The sequence below is a fragment of the Montipora foliosa genome, chromosome 3 (assembly GCF_036669935.1).
Source record: "Montipora foliosa isolate CH-2021 chromosome 3, ASM3666993v2, whole genome shotgun sequence".
Taxonomy (NCBI): Eukaryota; Metazoa; Cnidaria; class Anthozoa; order Scleractinia; family Acroporidae; genus Montipora; species Montipora foliosa.
In genome coordinates, this window is record NC_090871.1 from 14,207,280 (window position 1) to 14,227,714 (window position 20,435).

The 20,435-nt window shown below is 39.1% G+C and overlaps 1 protein-coding gene across 1 annotated transcript; it reads left to right on the forward strand.

Moving 5' to 3' along the window:
- The first annotated feature begins 8,831 nt into the window (after positions 1-8,831).
- LOC137995279 (chymotrypsinogen A-like) lies at positions 8,832-19,491 on the forward strand. Its single transcript, XM_068840853.1, has 6 exons — positions 8,832-8,916; positions 12,641-12,844; positions 14,750-14,962; positions 15,813-15,979; positions 16,097-16,250; positions 19,385-19,491. The coding sequence occupies exons 1-6, from the start codon at positions 8,832-8,834 to the stop codon at positions 19,489-19,491; spliced, it is 930 nt and encodes a 309-aa protein (XP_068696954.1).
- Positions 19,492-20,435: the final 944 nt, after the last annotated feature.

Here is a 20,435-nt window from a genome sequence, read left to right on the forward strand (position 1 = left end):
TCCACGGCAGCCAATCTTATGACCGCTGCAGATCTGGGTGACCAAAACCTGTCTGCTGAGAAAGTTCAACCTGATAATGGAGATTCCGGAAAGATCAGAATTTAGGGGTTGACTTTCACATTCCTGACTAAAATGGCGGATCGACGACAAAAGAACCATTGTTATTCCAATTAGTCCTTACTAATTACGTATTCTTATGTTCGCTCTGTTCTTTGGTTTTATGGACACCAATTATTTCAGATCCGGTATATGAAAGACCACCCGAAATTTGGGCTCGGGGAGACCGAAACTAAATATCTCTTCTTTGCATTTTTTTTTCACTAAACCTTTTAGCTGTCATCTTAGTGTCATATTGTGGTTTGTCAGTATATTACTGTCACGATCACAAATTACGGTAAGTCGAGCCTCCAGTGCAGGCGTTTGAGAACAAACGCGAGTTGTTGGTGACACAAGTGATAATCGTTCAAAAGAAGAGAACTCAGATATATTAAGGAGTGGGTCACTTGTTAATTAGTGTAAAAATTCCAGGGGTGGTTTATCTGGAGAACCATGGGTGCAAAAGGCTTCTAACTCATTAGTGTTGTTGCCATGGCACCAAATGACGTGACCAATTAACAGCCCACTTCTGGCTTAGGTTTTCAGTCTTCTTTATTGCATAGTCTTACTACTTACCCAAGTACCATACCCAATGTAATTGGAATACATGTCCAAGTCACGTGACCAAAGAACTGTCACTAATGTAACGTTATACATACTAATTAAACAGACTTTCAGTACGGTCAGACAGCTGTTCCATTTACATTGGGTACCGTTCTTGGGTAGATAGTAAAACTACGGAACAAAACGTTGATGAAGCAACGTTTTTCCCTGTCAGCAGACGCTTTCAAAATTAAACCGGAAGTGGTCTGTTATTTGGTCGCGTGACATGTTTGAAGTAAAACAAAAATATAAGTTATAATACTACGACTACTACTATAATAAACACATAACTTATATAACGCAGCACTTCTCAAAGATCCAGCGGCGTTTTACAATAATGGTAATGCAAATATAAAATCAATTGGATAATGGAATAAAAATTAGTAAAAATCAAAGAAAACAAAAACTACAACTGGCTAAATAGATGGGTTTTAAGTTTAGACTTAAACGTTTGTAGGTGTTCCACTTTCCTAATATTATCTGGCAGGGGATTCCATAGTGTAGGAGCTCTGTGAGAGAACGCTCTATATCCATATGTTTTAAGATTGCATTTAGGTACCATTAGATGGTTTTTCCTAGAAGATCTTAGGAATGTACAGTTCTAACAGTTCCCATAGATACAAAGGACCTAAACCATTTAGTACTTTAAAAACAAGAAGAAGTATCTTAAAGTCAATACGGGTGGACACAGGCAGCCAATGTAGGCTTCTAAGTACAGGTGTAACGTGTTCGTATCTGCTAGTGGATGTTAGCAGACGGGCAGCTGAATTTTGTGCATATTGCAGTCTTAACTTGCGATTTCTGTAGGCCAGATAAAAGTACGTTACAATGATCCAACTTCGACGAAATAAAAGCATGAATAAGTACCTCACATTGACGGTACGAAAGAAACTTTCTAATTTTAGCTATGTTACGAAGGTGGAAAAAGGCAGTTTTACAGATATTACTACATCCATAGAAAGCACACTATCAAACCAAACACCGATGTTATCTGTTAAATAAGGATGTAACCTGTCACCAAGTTTTGTCTTAACTGTGTGAACCGTTTTCAAGATTGACCACCCGCTCACTTTTTGACTACGGATCAGATGACCGAGTCCTTAATATACCTGAGAACTATAACAGATCATGATGGAAATTGGACATGTCAGTTTTCATCTCTGAGAAAATACAAGTGAAGCTCAAAGTCACTGCCCTGGGAAAAAAAGATCATCCATGCACCATACGAGAGGTTGCAAGACTTATCGGCCTGATGGCTTCGTGCTTCCCGGGTGTAGAATATTTTTCTTTTGTGCATTGTTTTCATGTTTCCACAATTTGTCAATGATAATGATTTTTGTAATCATTAGGGCATGGTGTCAGTGCTACTATAGGTGACACGCCATCTCGGGTGTTTGATGTTTCGACTGAATGGAAGCTCGGTGTCGCATTGCTTTCGAGCGCCAAGCATTGAAAAGTTCGCTTCTTGTCTGGAAACTGCCACCTTTACGTCTTGTGAGGCTCCTGCAGAAACTGGAGACATATCCGTCCATGCAATCCTGGTTGCTTCTAACTGCTCAACTCGGCCATTGTATCGGAAATTGACAAGGCTGTTGATTCAAAACTGTCAAAAGCCCCTTTTTTTACCAAAGCATACAAGCAATGTACACCTACCCTTCAACCCGGGAAAGAACCGGGCCATCCCCTGAGGAGGCAACTTTATTATGATGACCTGCCTGTTATCAGCAGATCCCAGCAGATTAAAGGCATTATTTCACAAGCAACTCGGGGCACTTCAGTAGCCTAACCGGGGCACAAAAACAATATTTCTTGGAAAGTGCCAATCGTTTGTGGATAAATGGGCTGTAGATCCCCTTCATTCACCTTCATTCACCTGTAAACAATGTATTACAGTAGGCCTTATCAGTAGGCCTTATCATGGTTTACAGTGTTTGTATGGGAATCCGATAGTTAATAACTTCTTCCAAAATTGAATTTTACACAATTTGTGAATCAAAACGTTAAAATACTTGGTAGAAGATTGTATTCACCAAGTTTGAAGGATGTAGCTTTCCTATAAGTCGCTGAGCTGTAAGATACGAGATTTTACTCGTCAACGGGACATCCCCAGGAGTCAATGGGTTAAAAGCAAAGGAAAGTAAAAGCGACAAAGGCACGTTTAAGTGGTTTATTTACATATAATAGCAACCTTTGTGGCTTCCTTAATGGTGTTGACAAAAGAATCCGCCTTACAAGAATGGGTTCCTCTCCACTAACTAAAACATTCACTAATTAGCAGGTAGTTTGGGGAGAATATTGTGTGTGGATGGTGAGTTGAGGAAAAATCATAGACAAAAGTTAGGGTTGGTCTGTAAAATGAGGGGGAGAAATTCACAAAGCAAACTCTCAACCCCGAAATAAGGTTAACAAATGAAAAAACTCTGTGTGAAATTAAAAACTTTAATTGCAGAAACAGCCAGATAGTACATGTAATCGAGAAGGAGGGAAAACAAATATTTGACAATGGAAATTATTCGTTCTTAAAATAGGAAAAATAAATATGAAAATTCTTTACACTAAAATTTTCGTTCTTAAAAAATATATGGAAAAGACTAAAGGGTATCCATGAATATGAAACATAGGTTCAACAAGGCAAATCCAAATATCCCGAAGGTAAAGAGAAACTGACTGCGACACCACTAGGCTCGTAAATGGCTGCGAATCTTCAGGGGTAGAGTGCAACCGAGCAAGGGGGTTTCTAGTCCAACGCCGGACCTCTACCCGACCACCTCGTGCCGAATCAAGAAAGGCTGACGTTTACAGGAGACTTCGCAAATTTTTGTAGAGAAGGGACATTTTTTGCCAGATTTTTCTTCCATGTAAGTAACCAGGTATATTTTTTTCTTTATTTATATGGTCACGTGATACTGGTCAGCGCATACCTTGTTTTGACAGGTGTCAATTGATCATAACATGGATGTCCAATATCAAAGATTTGTATTGTAAACAGGCATGATACTGGTCACATTGGCATACATGGAGGGGTGGACGTACGTACGGACGGACGGTCGATGAAGTCATGGCTCTAAAACCAGCATTACTCGCATCGATGGGTTACCATATTTTCTTAACTATGGTGCTCTGCGTGCACGCCTTTGGCGCGTGCGGAGCTCCGCTATAAGGTTCAACGTAAAGAAAACCTTGCCTCAATATGCGTTGGCTGCATTTCGGTATCCCTGAAAAAAAATGGATGGCGATAAACTTCTGAGACACCAGGTCAACTTATCATCGCTTCTTAATATTCCTTCATGCATCGCTTAAATTGTTTCCAAACGCAGCATCTTCCTCAACGTAATTAACATTTTATTCAAGGGTGTCATACTTTTAACATATTGACACAATCTCTTTGGTTGTAGGTGTCACCAATAAATGAGATTATCGTTCCATGGATTTTTTCCTTCATTTTCATTGGCCGAGAGCCCACCACGTGACCTGCAAATAACTGTCTACAAATAATTGTTTTGCTCCAAATAATATTCTGCTCATGCGTAATTGAAACCACGCTCTTTTGTGAAAATGGCAGTTCGTTTTCCTGAGCTTTCAGAAAATATTTAATTGTTGGGCATTGTGAAAAATAAAGTTAAATCATTGATCGAATGATAAAATAATTATTGAACTCGGTTATCACAATATCGTGATTTGTCAGTGTTTCGCAGATCAATTATTCGCCTCAGCCTTCGGCTTCGGCAAATAATTGATCTGCTCGCCACTGACAAATCACGATATTTTGCTCAACCTCGTCCAATAATTGTTAATTATTGCTTCACTTCTCTGTCTGCAATACTGACTGATGATCAGAGCTGAGAAGCTGATGGCGAACTACGTGATTCACCTTCCCAGCTTGTCTCAAAAACACTTCTCTTCTTGTCTGCGTTCATGCAGTGTAGAAAGGCATTGAAAGTGGGTCTGAGTATAATTATTTATTATAATAGCAAAATGGTCCGAGATGAAAATTAAAGGAGAGTTCTGAGCAGTCCCAATTTTGCAATACGGACTGCTAAGATGGCCCGGTCTCGACGCAGCGTATAGAGGATGCCAAACTGTTCTCATTTTTTGTTTCCATTTTCTCCGACATGAAAAGAAAAATGAGAAAAATGTTTTTATTTGATCATGTCGGAGTTTCAGTACGAATTTTAGTTTCCAGAACCGTTAACAGAAGCAGGCGAAGAGACAAGACTCAAGGAATAGAAAATCCTGCGCAAGAGAGCCATTATGATAAGAACCTTATTGAATTTGTTTACGATATATATATAGTTTTTAAAAATTGTAACGGTCACTTTTGAAAATGTGTGTTGACTAGCATACGAAACGTCAAGTTTTATAAAAATGCGTTGGAATACAATGTTTATCACCGCTGTTTGTGTTATTTTCCTAATGTAGCTATATAGCTAGTTCAATAACCCATATTTATTATATGCCTAGCTCTGTGAGCGGTCAAGATGAACCAATTGCAAATCCTGCGCTGTGATTGGCTACCCGAGCGGGCAGGTTGGAGCTATACCCTCTTCGCTACCCCAAGTGAGGCCTAAGCATAGAAAACGTTGACTCAGTTCCAAACGGAGCATCTTTCTTAACGTAATTAACATTTAATTCAAAGTTTTTATACGTTTAAAATATTGACACAATCTATTTAGCTGTAAGTGACACCAATAAATGAGATTATTCTACATTGAACTCACTATCTCTTTTCGGATTGGTCGAAAGCGTACAGTGAATTTTCGAAATCAGCCCGTGACGTCATAACTGCAGATTTTTCAGTTATCATGTCAAGGTCACTCAAGGTCACGGGTTACCATGTCATGTATGACCGCAGTGCTTGATTTCTAAGGGTAAATCATGTCAAGTTCGCGCGCTTTGTGTTGCTTACCGCCAGTGAAGAAGCAAAAAAATGACTTCCAGGTTTCTTTTCTTCAGTTACTTATTTATTGCTATTTACTTTCTCATCAAGCATTTTTTCAATTTTTCACATATTGTCTAATGCCCTTAAGTTTTTTTTGCCAATCGAATTATGTGCCGCTGATTTGTATGTGTTTACTGGTTGACAAATAAATTACCAGTTCCACTCACTGTCGTGACCATTTTTTTTCGTACAATGCAACGAAAACCTCATCCGATAATTGTTTATTATTGCTTCACATTGGTGATCAGAGATGAAAAGCTGATTGCGAAGTTCACGTCACCTGCCCAGCTTGTCTCAAAAGCACGTCTCAGTTCTTGTCTGCGCTCATGCAGTGTAGAAAGGCATTGAAAGCAGGTCCGAGTATAATTATTTATTATATAGGCAAAGTGGTCCGAGATATAAAGAAGAATTCTGAGCGGTCCCATATGATTTTGCAATACAGACCGCTAACAGGAGCACATCACCCGGAGCGTGCAACTTACCTATTTTCGTGCAACGGTGTTTTCACAAGTAAGGTTATTTTTAGATTGAATTTCCCGCTAATGAGACTCCCACAGGAGCCCGATGACCAATTACAAGAAATTAAACTGACGTCAGAGGGTCACCGAACCGGAACTGCCTTTGTTTTTTGACCTAATTCGCGGGAAGGGCTAGTCTGAAAGTAAACCTAAAACCTGAAAGTATGCCTAGCTCTGTGAGCGGTCAAGATGAACCAATTGCAAATCCTGCGCTGTGATTGGCTACCCGAGCGGGCAGGTTGGAGCTATACCCTCTTCGCTACCCCAAGTGAGGCCTAAGCATAGAAAACGTTGACTCAGTTCCAAACGGAGCATCTTTCTTAACGTAATTAACATTTAATTCAAAGTTTTTATACGTTTAAAATATTGACACAATCTATTTAGCTGTAAGTGACACCAATAAATGAGATTATTCTACATTGAACTCACTATCTCTTTTCGGATTGGTCGAAAGCGTACAGTGAATTTTCGAAATCAGCCCGTGACGTCATAACTGCAGATTTTTCAGTTATCATGTCAAGGTCACTCAAGGTCACGGGTTACCATGTCATGTATGACCGCAGTGCTTGATTTCTAAGGGTAAATCATGTCAAGTTCGCGCGCTTTGTGTTGCTTACCGCCAGTGAAGAAGCAAAAAAATGACTTCCAGGTTTCTTTTCTTCAGTTACTTATTTATTGCTATTTACTTTCTCATCAAGCATTTTTTCAATTTTTCACATATTGTCTAATGCCCTTAAGTTTTTTTTGCCAATCGAATTATGTGCCGCTGATTTGTATGTGTTTACTGGTTGACAAATAAATTACCAGTTCCACTCACTGTCGTGACCATTTTTTTTCGTACAATGCAACGAAAACCTCATCCGATAATTGTTTATTATTGCTTCACATTGGTGATCAGAGATGAAAAGCTGATTGCGAAGTTCACGTCACCTGCCCAGCTTGTCTCAAAAGCACGTCTCAGTTCTTGTCTGCGCTCATGCAGTGTAGAAAGGCATTGAAAGCAGGTCCGAGTATAATTATTTATTATATAGGCAAAGTGGTCCGAGATATAAAGAAGAATTCTGAGCGGTCCCATATGATTTTGCAATACAGACCGCTAACAGGAGCACATCACCCGGAGCGTGCAACTTACCTATTTTCGTGCAACGGTGTTTTCACAAGTAAGGTTATTTTTAGATTGAATTTCCCGCTAATGAGACTCCCACAGGAGCCCGATGACCAATTACAAGAAATTAAACTGACGTCAGAGGGTCACCGAACCGGAACTGCCTTTGTTTTTTGACCTAATTCGCGGGAAGGGCTAGTCTGAAAGTAAACCTACTTGTGAAAACGCCGTTTCACAGACGCTGTATGGAAGTTGCACGCTCCAGATGGGCTCCTGCCGCTACCTAAAGATGGCCCGGTCACGAAGCAGCGTAAATAGGTTGCCAAACCGTTCCCATAAAAAGAAAAATGAGATAAATGTTTTTATTTAATCATGTCGGAATTTCAATAGGAATTTTAGTTTCCAGAACCGTTAACAGAAGCAGGCGAAGAGACAAGACTCAAAGAACAGAAAACCTTGCGCAAGAGATAGCTCCATCTTGCCCGCTCGGGATTTCTCGCTTGGTCTCGCAAGATCAAAGATCATCTTTTTGACCTTTTATCCCACATAATAAATCCTTTATTGACCAAGCTTGTTCGGTCAAGATAGCTGGATATTGGCCAAGTTCTTTTTTTGCGAGTTCATGGACCGACATCGTCTCGGTCCATAAACACGCCAAAAAAGAACTTGGCCAATGTCCAGCCATCTTGACCTCACGGTTGGTCAAGAACCCATATATACTGTATAGAGAGTTGTGCCCCGCTACTAAGAATGATCCACTTAATAGGGAGCTTTAGCAGCAACGACGGGAACGGCAACGAGAGCGTCATGCATCTAAAAACATAAATTCGAGTAATTGTAATCACTTGCCAACTATTCCTCAGGAATAAAACTGTTGTGAGCGCCGTTTAATTTAATTAGGTTAGAAAATGAAAATGCTGACGTTCTCCGTAAAACCTCAAATTTGGTTATTTCGCGTTGTTGTTTTGCTGACGACAGCAAAGAAATGGACAAAAATGAAAAACGCACTTGCAGAGCGCGCTAATGACATACATACTGCTCTAAGCGCATACGTGAGAAAAGCATTTCTAATCAGATGACAGCTCACTATGACTTGCGCAGTATGTAAGACAAACCAACACCTAAAGAGAGTTTGCTCTCACCAAACGCAACTGGCCTCGCTTGTGCTTTAGATTCCGCATGTCAACGCTTTCCATAAAAAAAAAGAATGAAAAAAGATAGCATAGGTCGGTGTCCCCAAGAGAGACAAAATTATTAATCTATGCTTTTTGATTGGTTAATTTGATTTTGATGACGGTTATCAAATTCCAATGATGCATGAGCGGTGTCCGGATCATCTGGCAATAGAACAAAAACCTGAGCGAAGCTTGAAAATCGAGCAGGATTTTGAGGTTGCAGAGCCGTGTAAATGCGATGATTTTTGGCACGATGCTAGCAAAATTATCGACTTTCTACGTGCCCAAGGCTGGGAGGAGAGCGATATTTGGAAGTGGGAGAAATTCGGCTAAATTCTGGAGGCACTCGGCCGTGAGCGGTCTTGGAAGTTGCACGCCTTGTCTATTTATATCGTATGTGGCGACGCGTGGGATCTAAAGAGGAAATCGAAGCGTCCCAAAAACCCATCAAATCACTCAGGACAACGCAGAAAATAGTAGGTGAGTGAACTTTATTTCTCTGGCTGACCATAAAATGAATTTTCGAAAAGAAACATTGCGATTTGAAGTTTTTATGGAACATTTTCCTCGATCAGTTGAATCGGCCGTTTCAACTGTCTCAAAATAACGTGACGTCACGCGCTCTCGCATCCTTAGGGTTGTCGGCCTGTGGGATTACCGTTACTAGTTAAATTTTCAGAGGCACCAAACGAGAATATAGTTGAAAACCACTTAAACATAGCATTGTTTAACGTATAAACGGTAGATATAGGCATATTTTTATCCCCTAAAAGTTTTTCATCTGTTCGGATTCCCTAGTCTAGTGATCCGAAAGTTATAGGGAAACTTACCTTTTCGAAAATTTCAGCCAGAAAAAAGGCTCCCGAAAATTCTAGGTGGCCTTTTTAGGGTAAAAATCCGTTTAAAATGGGCAATTATACCATGTTTTAGAAGTTCGAAAATCCTAGGACAGGCAGGCAAGCAAGGAATTTTGCAACAAATGTTCCGAAAATTAGCTGAAAATTCTAGATCTCAATTCGTCTTCCGAACAGATATTTTCAGAAAATTGACGTTGGGTGTCCCTGACTTTTGAGTTTAAGGAATGTGTTTCGATGTTTCAAACATGGTGCATCAGCCATAGCGAGTATAACAGTAATTTTTTTACGGGATGATCCGTATACTTTTTCCGTTATGTCAGTTGTGTTTTCTATAATACTGTTGGTCAGTTTGAATTTATCCACAAGTAACGAACTTTTGTTCCACAAAAAGAAATATTGTATTGATAGTAACGTATTTTAGTATTTAAACGGTAGATATAGGCATATTTTCATCCCCTAAAAATTTCAGTTTCATCTGTTCGGATTTCCTAGCTGAAAGTCTAGTAATCCGAAAATTATAGGGATCAAAACTTATCTTTCCGAAAATTTCAGCCAGAAAAAAGGCTCCCGAAAATTCTAGGTGACCTTTTTAGGGAAAAAATCAATTAAAAATGGGCAATTATACCATTTTTTAGATGTTAGAAAATCCTAGGACAGGCAGGCAAGAAATTTTACAACAAATGTTCCGAAAAGTCTAGATCTCAAATCGTCTTCCGAACAGATATTTTCCGAAAATTGACGTTGGGTGGTGGAGCACCGGGATGGCATTCGCCGGGTCGTGACTTCGACTCCGGCCGAACACTCAGGCCCAACACTCAGGATCTTTAAATAACTGATGAGTAAGTGCTGCGTTTGTATACTAATTACATCTGCAAATGGTTGGACTCTATAGTCTTCTCGGATAAGGACGATAAACCGTAGACCTTGTCTCACCACCTTTCAAGTTCATAATCCTGCGCGACGAAAATAACCCACACATTTGTCTCAAAGAGTAGGGCATGTAGTTCCCGGTGTTGTGGTCTGTCCGCCGCTGTAGTGTATCATGGTTGGGAGGGTAAATGCTCTGAGATACTAGTTACACCAAGCTACTCTAAAATCTGAGGGTAAATAAAGATATGACAACTGAGAAAAAAAAAACGATGGGCTTTTCAAAGTATCGCCCGGCCGATAAATCATGATTACCATGAGATGGTGTCACCGAGGAGTCAATCGTGATTAATTAAAAGATAGTGTTGAAAATACTGAAGAGTAGTACAAATTGCATTGATAGTTGAAATCCCTTGTGGTGTTAAAAACTTGTTGATTAAGCTTATTCAAAGACTCTTCGTCGGCAAACGAAAGGAACCGCTTCTCTTTCACTGATGAATCCGGCCTGGAAACCATACAAAAACAGACCAAAAAGCAACAAAGGAATTATATGAAAGGCGAAACTTCTTCCCTCGGAAACCACAGCGAGATAATGTACTCGAATAAAGAATGACAGAAGCTTAAAAGTATAAACGAATGGTAATTAGGACCAAAAACAATTTAAACATTCTTGATAAAAAAACAGAGTTGTCAAGAATACCACACACCTTTTTCCAGACATCACCAGATGCCCATTGTCATGAGTTCCTGACACCACTCAATGTACCTAATAAATTTAAACTATCACAATCAAACTATATCATATCAATGAAGAAGTAAGCAAAATGTCTTCTTGCTTGTAGAGTAAGGCATGTGAGAAGCAGTATATCAACAGAATATGTCACAAAGACAGCAATTCCTATCGTTTTTATAGTTCTATGTGAATTTTTATTACTTTTCGTTAAAAAAAATTTAGACGTCGGTGCCGGAATTAAGGAGGACAACTGGATCACTAGTCCGCTGGGGGTAAATTGATCATTGTAAAGCGCCTTTGAGACGTTGTGATAAGGGCGCTATATAAATGCACCACTTTACTTTACTTTACTTTACTTTATCACTAGCCAAGAGATCTTGATTAGGATGGAATGTGCATGATACTGTACTTAGCCTTTATAATATTGAGTGACTGTTTTGGAAAGACGTGCTTTCTCGACAACAAGAATGATATGATAATTAATGACGTTTTGAAGTCTTGTTTTGTCAAAATTGAGACCCCGGGAAAAATGTGGTGGATCATTGCACTTTGTAATTAAAGCGGATTCACTTACAGTAACGTTAACTTTCCAACCTTTGTCGAGTTTTTAATTGACATTAATTTCTATCGGTTAAAAGAGCCAAATGGCTTCCATTCCACAATCTCTCGCTTGTATGCAGCATATTGTTCCTTTGAAAAGTAACTCAACAAGGCTTGAATGCAAAATGACAAAAGAACATGAAAATGGAGGCCATTTTGTATTCATATGTATGTAAATCTACCTTCAACAAGCTCTTAAATCACTTTGTTTTCATGCAGCAATTAAAGTTAAAGAATCTTGGTATTATGCTAGGTGAATAATTTGGAACCATAAATAGTTAAAGCAAGTTCGTTTGCAGGTTAATTTAATCTCTGTCCAGCAATGCCACTGGACTAGTGTCAATGCTTAAAGAAACTCTTTTCTTCTGAAGATGAAGCCAGCTTTTGCACTAACATTCACTACAGTCGTATTTATTCTGGACAGCACACAAACTCAAGGTACAACTTATTATTACTAAAATGCGGCTTATGCAAAAGCTTTATTCGTTCTACATTTCAAGATCCTATACGAATGCCTATTTATCCGGGCTAGCTTATTAATCCAGGCAAACTAAATTGCAATCAACTTCACGTTTCTGCTCCTCTTAATTAAAGGCAGCATGCATGAAAGTTTCTTCGTCAATCATTCTTCTTCTAGATAACATCAGATAGCATACAGTTTGGACCTATTGTAGCTGCAGATTTCCTTTTTGTTCATTATTTCTACAACGTGAAAGTATAACTTGTTACATAGCAGCAATAAAGCTGCATTTGCTTTATTTGTCATTAATGTTTCGCAGGTTAATCAATAGTTACTGCTTCTTGATGTACAGGGTAAAAGGTTTTTTAAAACCTTTTAACTTAAAGTTTGTTACAAGTTACGTTGTAACGACTTAAAATGTTTTCTTTCATTTGTCAGGAATTGCGGTTTAATCATTACGGCTTGCTTCACTTACAAGTAATTGCTTTTTTAAATTCGATCTATTAATATTGTGGTAATTTGTCGAATGGGTAAAATTTAAAAGCGTTTGTACCAAAATGTCTTCATTCTGGGAAGGATGAGAAACAAGGAATAGGGAACGGTATTTTAGCGAAAGAATATCTCAACAAGTGTGCTTAAATTATCGGACTAGTAACAACTTAAACTGAAACACTCGCTTTTCTTTAGAATGTGGAATCAGTATAGCTGATTTAGGAAAGAGAGTTGTGAATGGCAAAGATGCCACCGCTCATTCCTGGCCTTGGATGGTTTCGCTAAGGTACAATGGACGCCACATCTGCGGAGGATCTTTGATAAAAGTCAATTGGGTCGTCACAGCTGCACATTGCGTTGAAAGAGACCGCCAGATTGGTAGTTACACGGTTGTAGTGGGTACGTATTAGGATAGTTTTCATTAGAAGCGCCAGTAAATAACACAATTTTGTCGTGTGGTATGTTTTTACTCTAACTCAGTCAAGCGCTTGATAAAATTCTTGACGAATCATGTGTTCATATATATGGAGCCGAAACTTCCTGAAATTTATGGTTTGCTTCGACACATGTAAAGTTCGACGTATAAACCGGGCATAAGACTCTTTAGTCTTCTTAGGTAAGGATATATTATTCCCCCTTAGGCCCCGCCTGAAAACACTTATTATTTATCTGCATGTAGTACTACACTGGCGGGTAAAGAAAGCACAAATGTACACTGTTCGCCAGGACTGGAATCAAGAGAAAATAATTTTCTCTTGCTGGGATACATACCTTGTTCCTAAGAACTTTGCTTCCTGCTTGTATTTCTTTTTTGTTTTTGTCTTTGAAATCTTTGCGCATTCCTTACTAAAACTACCTGGTAGTTGCCTCGGGTTCCTCTATTCTGGTTCCTTGTGAAAACTTGCTTACACTCACCAACCTGTAGTTTGCAAAAACTCGATCATTTGAAGGGCCATTTACACTACACAGAAAGCGGGTCTCGACCGATGTCCGAACTACAGCCAACAATTCGGTTTGGCTTATCATAAAACTGGCTTTAAGGCCTCATTTTTGGCACTCTGTTTACACTGCCGATTTTTGAAGTCCGGACCAGATTTTTATTTGAGTTGGAGCGGAGACTGATACGTTTACACAGCGCTCTTGACCTGAAAAAGGGGTCCAGACTCGGTTTTTTTCTTCGGTATTGCAGTCATAGCTACCTATGGCCCCAAAACCTAAAAGCGAGTCCATTTTATAAAAAAAACGTGGAGCGGATAGTTTACATGTACACGGCAAAGATATATAACAATTATTCCATGAGCCCGAGTTGGATATGAAGTGATAATCCAACAAGGGCGAATGGAATAATTGTTTTAGTAAATTCTCAAACCGGGTTTTGCCGCCGATTTTTATTTCCACAATTTTACAAAGCGTCCGGAAAGAGCATCTTGGCGCACTATTTTCCATATGACGTAAAACTTCGACTATTGGCTCATAGTCGGAGTTTTTTAGCCAATCAAAAAGCTAGAAATGCAATAGTCGGAACTGAAAATTTACTTTTTAATGGGTCCGGACCCAGTTTTTCCTTTAGTGTAAATGGGCCTTGATGAAAGATTTTAGGTCTTTATCAGCGAAACGTTATTTAACGTTATCCATGCTCGCTTCTGTATCGCCAAGATTATTGAGCAACTGTGCGGGTTCCTTCTGCTGCAAGTGCCGGAGAAGATCGAGATTACCTGAAACAAAAGAAGCAAAAGACAGCAAACAAAACAACAGTACTCAAAATAAAGACTAATCCCAAGTGACCAAAAATATATACTCATGATTATGCTTTCCGGTATATACATGCAGATAGACCCGATCTTTGCATTGACCGGAAAAGGATCTCTGAAACGATTTGGCCCAAACGAGGCCAATTTGACTTCTTTACTATTGTATACGGTATGATGTGTGACGCCAAACATTTTGCGTAGCCTACCAGTGTTAAGAATAACAAAAAAAAAAAAAAAAAAAAAAAAAAACTTAAAAACACACAAACTAAAAACGCACGAACTTTATTTCTGTCTATTTTACAAGACGCCATTAATGAAAAAGAAAAAAAAAACCTCAATAAAAAAAGATGGAGTAATAGCTGCTCGAAATAACTGGTTTTCCTATCCTTACTTGAAACACAGATAAAAATGGAAGTGGAGATTAATCATCTTTTTTCCATAATGTGGCTGGCAAATTATCCTCACTTAGGGGTTGCTGAGATAGGAATGAATACATATATAGTTATTAATATGTTTACCATCTTATGTGTGCTCTTTATAATTTTGTCTACAGGGTCTCACCATCGCACAAGCACGACTCAGTTTGAAAGGAGCTATAATTTAAAGAAAATTATCATTCACGAAAAATACCTTCGCAGTCATTTGCGAAACGATATTGCATTACTTCAATTAGAGGCGTCGATTGATACTAGTTTACAGGTCAACGTGGTATGCTTACCGAAAGCAGAAAACAGAGTTGAACCACGAAAAAGGTGTTATATAACAGGTACACAAACTCGTGTACAACTTTAATCCTATTCCATCTTGCAATTGTATACGCAGTCTTAGATTCCTGGACTCTTTCTTGACTTTCGACTTATTTAGGGCGCGTTCGATTGACCCTATTCCGGAATAAGAATACGTGGAGTGACGATTAAAACGGTATGTTTGTCACGTTTCGAAGCAGCAAGGATAATAAAATATGTTTAAAATAGCATTTTAGCAGATGTTTGACAATTTTAAATGTGAATCCCCGTTAAAACGAAGGATTTCTAACGTATATTCCATGTATTCCTATTCCGGAATACGGTCAATCGAATTAAAATTAAGTAAACCAACAGAATCAATCGACTGAGATATTATTGAGACACATAAATATATATATTTGAAGTGCCAGTTACCTTCACCTTTCTCGCCACCAGAGCCTCGGATCGACCCAAGGCTCTGGGACACTATGTGGGAAAACCTGCCCCGTAGGGTTCTTATAGCCGTTCACGAGAAAACATGAGCCCAATAAATGACCTGCTCCCAACTTAGTGGCTTCAGAGCTGCGTTAGAAGAGCATATGCATTGCGCCGGCATCGCAAAGGTTATGGGTTCGCATCCCGTTGAAGACACCTGATTTTTTTTTAGTTGTCTATAAGAGACAATTGCTGAAATGGTCCAGATACGTGCGTGGGTCACTTCTCTTCTTCTTTGAGATTGTTGATAAGCACCAACTTACTTTATCTTGCAGATTTGAAGAAATTTCCGTTTTAAAATATTACACCTAAATTTTAACGGATCGACATGGTAACGATTTTTTTCAAGTTCCCTGAAAGTCTTGAGGATCCTGTGCGCTTTGCGTTTTTCTGCAGGTTGGGGGAGGACTGTAGGCGGCGGAAACGCTGCTATTACCCTACAAGAAGCTCCTTTACCAGTGGCTGGTATCACAAAGTGTTCCAGAATAAATGGACGGCTAGTTCCCGTCGACGACAAGACTATGCTATGCGCTGGAGGCGAAGGAATCGCGGGAGGTTGTCAGGCAAGGAAAGCTATGATTCATCTCTGTCAGTAATAATTCATAGATAAGCTCTATCGCGTTTTGTATTTACAATCCTTTTAATTAATGACTTTTTTGGACGTTTATATTTCAACCTAGGGAGACAGTGGGGGTTCGTTTGTCTGTAAGGAACATGGAAGATATTTTCTGAGAGGAGTTGTGAGCTGGGGGCACGGAAACTGTAGGACAGATCACTTCACCGTGTTTGCTCGTGTCAGCAGCTTCATAAACTGGATCAATGAGAAGACATCAGGTATCAAATAAGACAGTGTTTTTATTCTTTTAGCCGGTAACAGAATTAGTTCAGAGAAAGAGTATTTGCATAAGAAGTACAGTTTAATTTCGAAAGCTCGCCGAAGGCAAGGCAGTGGATCAATGATACAGTACACTAGTTATTATTGTAATCATTTCCTAATTGTAAATTTCTTGTATTTTTGTATTCCATTTTATAATTTTAGGCATGATTTTAGATAGGTTCCCCTATTAGCAGAGGATACTCTCCCTGCTAGATTTCAGTTGACACCTTAAGAACGGTGCCTACTATTGTTATTGCGCATAAGTTCTGCACATCTCGAGATTCTCGGGTGCTCAGAAATACAGGGATATTTTTGCACTGTTTAAAACTTCGCGGGGAAAGCAGAACTTAGCAAGTGCTCTTGGTATTCAAAAAGAAATTTGGGGGTAGCCATGAATTTTTCAGAGATCTTCAATTTGGAAAAGAACACCATACATTGCTTTATTTTAAAGCTTTTTGCAAATACTGTACATTAGCCTCTTGTGAAGATCTGCTTTTCCTGCATATTCATAAACAGCGCAAAAATACCGTTAAATTAATAGGCACTGTCCATTATTATTGAGGTTCGTGTTAGCGTCACTTCCGTTCTTATGGCTATATCTGGACATGAGTTCCGGCCATAAAACATAGCAAACGCTTAATGAGATGCATCGCGCTATGATTGGAACGTTTCAATTACGTTCGTGAGTTATAATCCAGCAGTCCATTTTGCCAGTCACTATTTTATGCAGGTGAAGTGATTTTCATGTCATCATTGTTGTCGTGGACATTGGATACTACTCGAAAATCGATTAGTAATTTCCTTTAGAAGTTTAAAAGGCATTTCTTGCGTTTCCTTGAATGAGAAAACCACTACCACAAATTGCATAGCGTCAACTTATTCATTCATGAATCTGCTGGTTGATTGGATGTTTTGCAACTTTGTTTAAAGGCAAATCATCCAATCAACCAGCAAATTCATGAATGAATAATTATATTTATAAATTATTTAAACATAATATTTATTATATGGACGGGGGTGTTTTACCGGGAACTAAAACAATCGTAGAATCAATACGACTACTACATCCGGGAACCGAGTGGCGTATTTTGCGTATGTGATCATATTGAGTAAAGACATCATGATTCCCACATTTTTCTCCCACCATTTTGTATGTGTATTAATACCAAGAGTGAATTAGATAGGAGTGTTGATCTATCAGTTTGCGGTTTTGCCCCAGCACAGTAACAAATGGATTTATATTTAGATACACTTTGAGCGCGAAACAAACAAAGGGCCGCCAATTTCAACCAATCAGAAGAAGCCATGTCATTCGTTACTGCTTCTGCCATGTTTTTTTCAGTGACATGACAACTGGTTTTAGCGGGAACGGGTATTCTAAAAATAAACTCATTTGTGACTGTGCTGATGAGGCCCACTCATGCAATAACAATACTCTTATCTAATTCACTTTTGTTAATACCTAATATTTGTATCAAAGCCTGCCTTTCACTCTCTACCATGTACATTTATTGTCAATATAATAAAAAGAAAATTACACGTTAGCTCGAAGATACGAAATTTATGTTCTCGTGGCAAGATCGATAACTCAGTCGTGAGATATTGTTCTTGCCACTCAAACATAAAATTCATATCTTCTCGTCACCATGTAATATCCTCTGTATATTGCGACGAACAAATGCTACAAACTGGCAACATCACTTTTGCTAACGCTTATTTCATCAATGGAAGAGGTAATAAATAGCCCTTAACTTCACGTACACTTTCGTCAATGCACGCCCTATTTTCATATCCAACGTGACGTGTCCCTAACTATGATTTTGCTTCCCCATTTAAGTATCTGCCAGAGGTGGAGGCGGAGGTAAAGGAGCCAGTTGCGTTGGAGGTACTGAGTGATGTAACGATTGAAGCAACTTATAATTACTAAGTTACTAACGAAGCAACTTACTAAGTTACTAAGCAACTTTTCATGCAAGTCATGACATCATCCAAGGCATATATAAAAATTGTTCCCTCGACATTTAGATAGTAGCTCAAATCAAATGAGTGCATAATCACTAAAGAGAGCCTCCGTTCCGTACATGGTGCTCCTCGATGTGTGAATTCAAAATAGTGCAGGGCCCTTTTTCTTAAAAGTTGCGAAAGCTTTTCGGTCCCGAAAAGCCATTTATGAACATGTCAACCGCTTGTTGAGGAAAGCCCATCTTTTAACATGTCTGCAAGATAACAAAAAGCAAACTGACTATGAAGTTTGACGACTTAAAACCTCAGTCTTTGTTCTTGAGAATTGTGACACCCGAAAATGGCCCGTAAAGTTTTGGGACTTTCGAGAAAAGGGCCTCCGGAACGAAAGTAAACTCATTTAAAAGGGCAGAACTAGTAGGACTAAGCAAGCTACTGCACATAAGACCCGCCGTACTTTTTTCCAAGGCAAGGGTATTTCTTAATTTTAAAAACAGTACCAAATATAATTTATGCAGATATTTTTACGACGTATTGTACCCAAATATAATAATGTTTAGGCAAAATTTCCTTAAGTTCCATGTTGGATATTTCTTTCGAACATGAATCAGTTAACGTTGAACTGTGAATATTAGAACGTCATACGTATCCAATATAGCTTGTATCTGGCACTATAAATTGATTGAAAATGTCCGGAAGGCTGTGACGGTCCCCCATAAGTTCAAAATGTGGTAATGGTTATAGGGTCACTTTTTGTCGCTTACACCGGGTACCGGGTAGCAAGAATCTCACAGCATCAGGGGCTCATATCGTTTGGAGCGAACAAATGGTCCCTCACTTACAGTGATCCTTTCCTATACATGCTTATTATAAATTTAGATTCCTGATTTCCACGGGACGTATACGGAGACATAATGTGTTGATTGGTAAAGAGGACATTATTGCACAGGAAAGCTGTTGCAAATATGAACGGTCTGAGAAAACGAGAGTTCCTACTGTAGGTGTACCGGTATTATATGAACGCCATTACCTTAATTAAACTGTGGCTATTCTATTGCCTGAAAAGTATTCAAGCAGTTCTAAAAACTCCTTTCGTATGCCCATCGTTAACTAACCTCGTTCAATGCAGGTTGTGTTGACAAAGATTGGCGTTGCAAGTACTGGACAAGGTTTTGTGGATCCAATAGCTATGTCCTGAAAAATTGCAAGAAAACGTGCAACCGTTGCATTTGCTGAATGTAAGTTATTGCGCAACTATAAACCACGCTTTATTTAAATACTCCCCCCTCCCAAAAAAAAAATTGCGAACACGCTGAAATATAGAATGAAGGCTACCAAGGTTGCCTCAGGTTTTGAAAAAGCAGTATTCTCGAAAATAGCATATCTTTTAGGACGAGTCTGTTTTACTTCACTGACGAGAATGGACTCATCGCCAATCGCAGTCTGCCTGGGACAGTACAAACTGGTGTAAGGGCTTGAGAATACTCATTTCCCGCACGTATAAATGGCCCCTATAAGCCATTTGCTTGAATGTGTGATGACTGTCTTTCTCACTTTATCTGATTAATGGGCTAGATCCGTTCAGTTTTCTCGGATTTTTTCCGACTTTCCAATGAATGCAATCCCACACCATAAACATATATTTACTATTCAACACATTTTGACAATGTACAAATATGGTCATAGCGCGCTCAATATTCGTCGTGCGTACTCAACAGATATCCTGCGATCGATATAAGCAATTTTGTGTGTCGCGGAGAAAAATGGTAGTTTTTCAATAAACGTAGAAAATTGTGGTGAATAATAAAACAATTATCCTGCTCAATCTTGCGGAATACCGCCTGATTTTAGCCAACTCGGCCTAAGGCCTCGTCGGCTAAGTATCAGGCGATATTCTGCGAGATTAAAGTCGCAGGATAATACGTAGTTAAATATACAAAAACAGTGGATAGCGTTGAAGGTGCGCTCTGATTGGCTACTCAAACTCCGCATATCCTCTACTATCCACCTCGGAACAACTTGCGCGGGATTTGAGCCAGAAAATATTAAAATCGTTGAAATTGGAATTTGGAACTGGGATTTGTTTGTTTACCCACGGAACAGCTTGAGAGCGCTCAGTAGCTCGTTCAACATGTGTCCGTGCATTCCGGATTAAATTGGAATTTGGCAGTGGTAGATAT

Coding starts and splice junctions, on each gene's coding strand:
- LOC137995279 (XM_068840853.1), top strand. CDS start 8,832: ATGTGGCGACGCGTGGGATCTAAAGAGGAAATCGAAGCGTCCCAAAAA. Junction 8,917..12,640: donor GACAACGCAGAAAATAGTAG/GTGAGTGAACTT, acceptor GCTTTTCTTTAG/AATGTGGAATCAGTATAGCT. Junction 15,980..16,096: donor GAATCGCGGGAGGTTGTCAG/GCAAGGAAAGCT, acceptor ATTTCAACCTAG/GGAGACAGTGGGGGTTCGTT.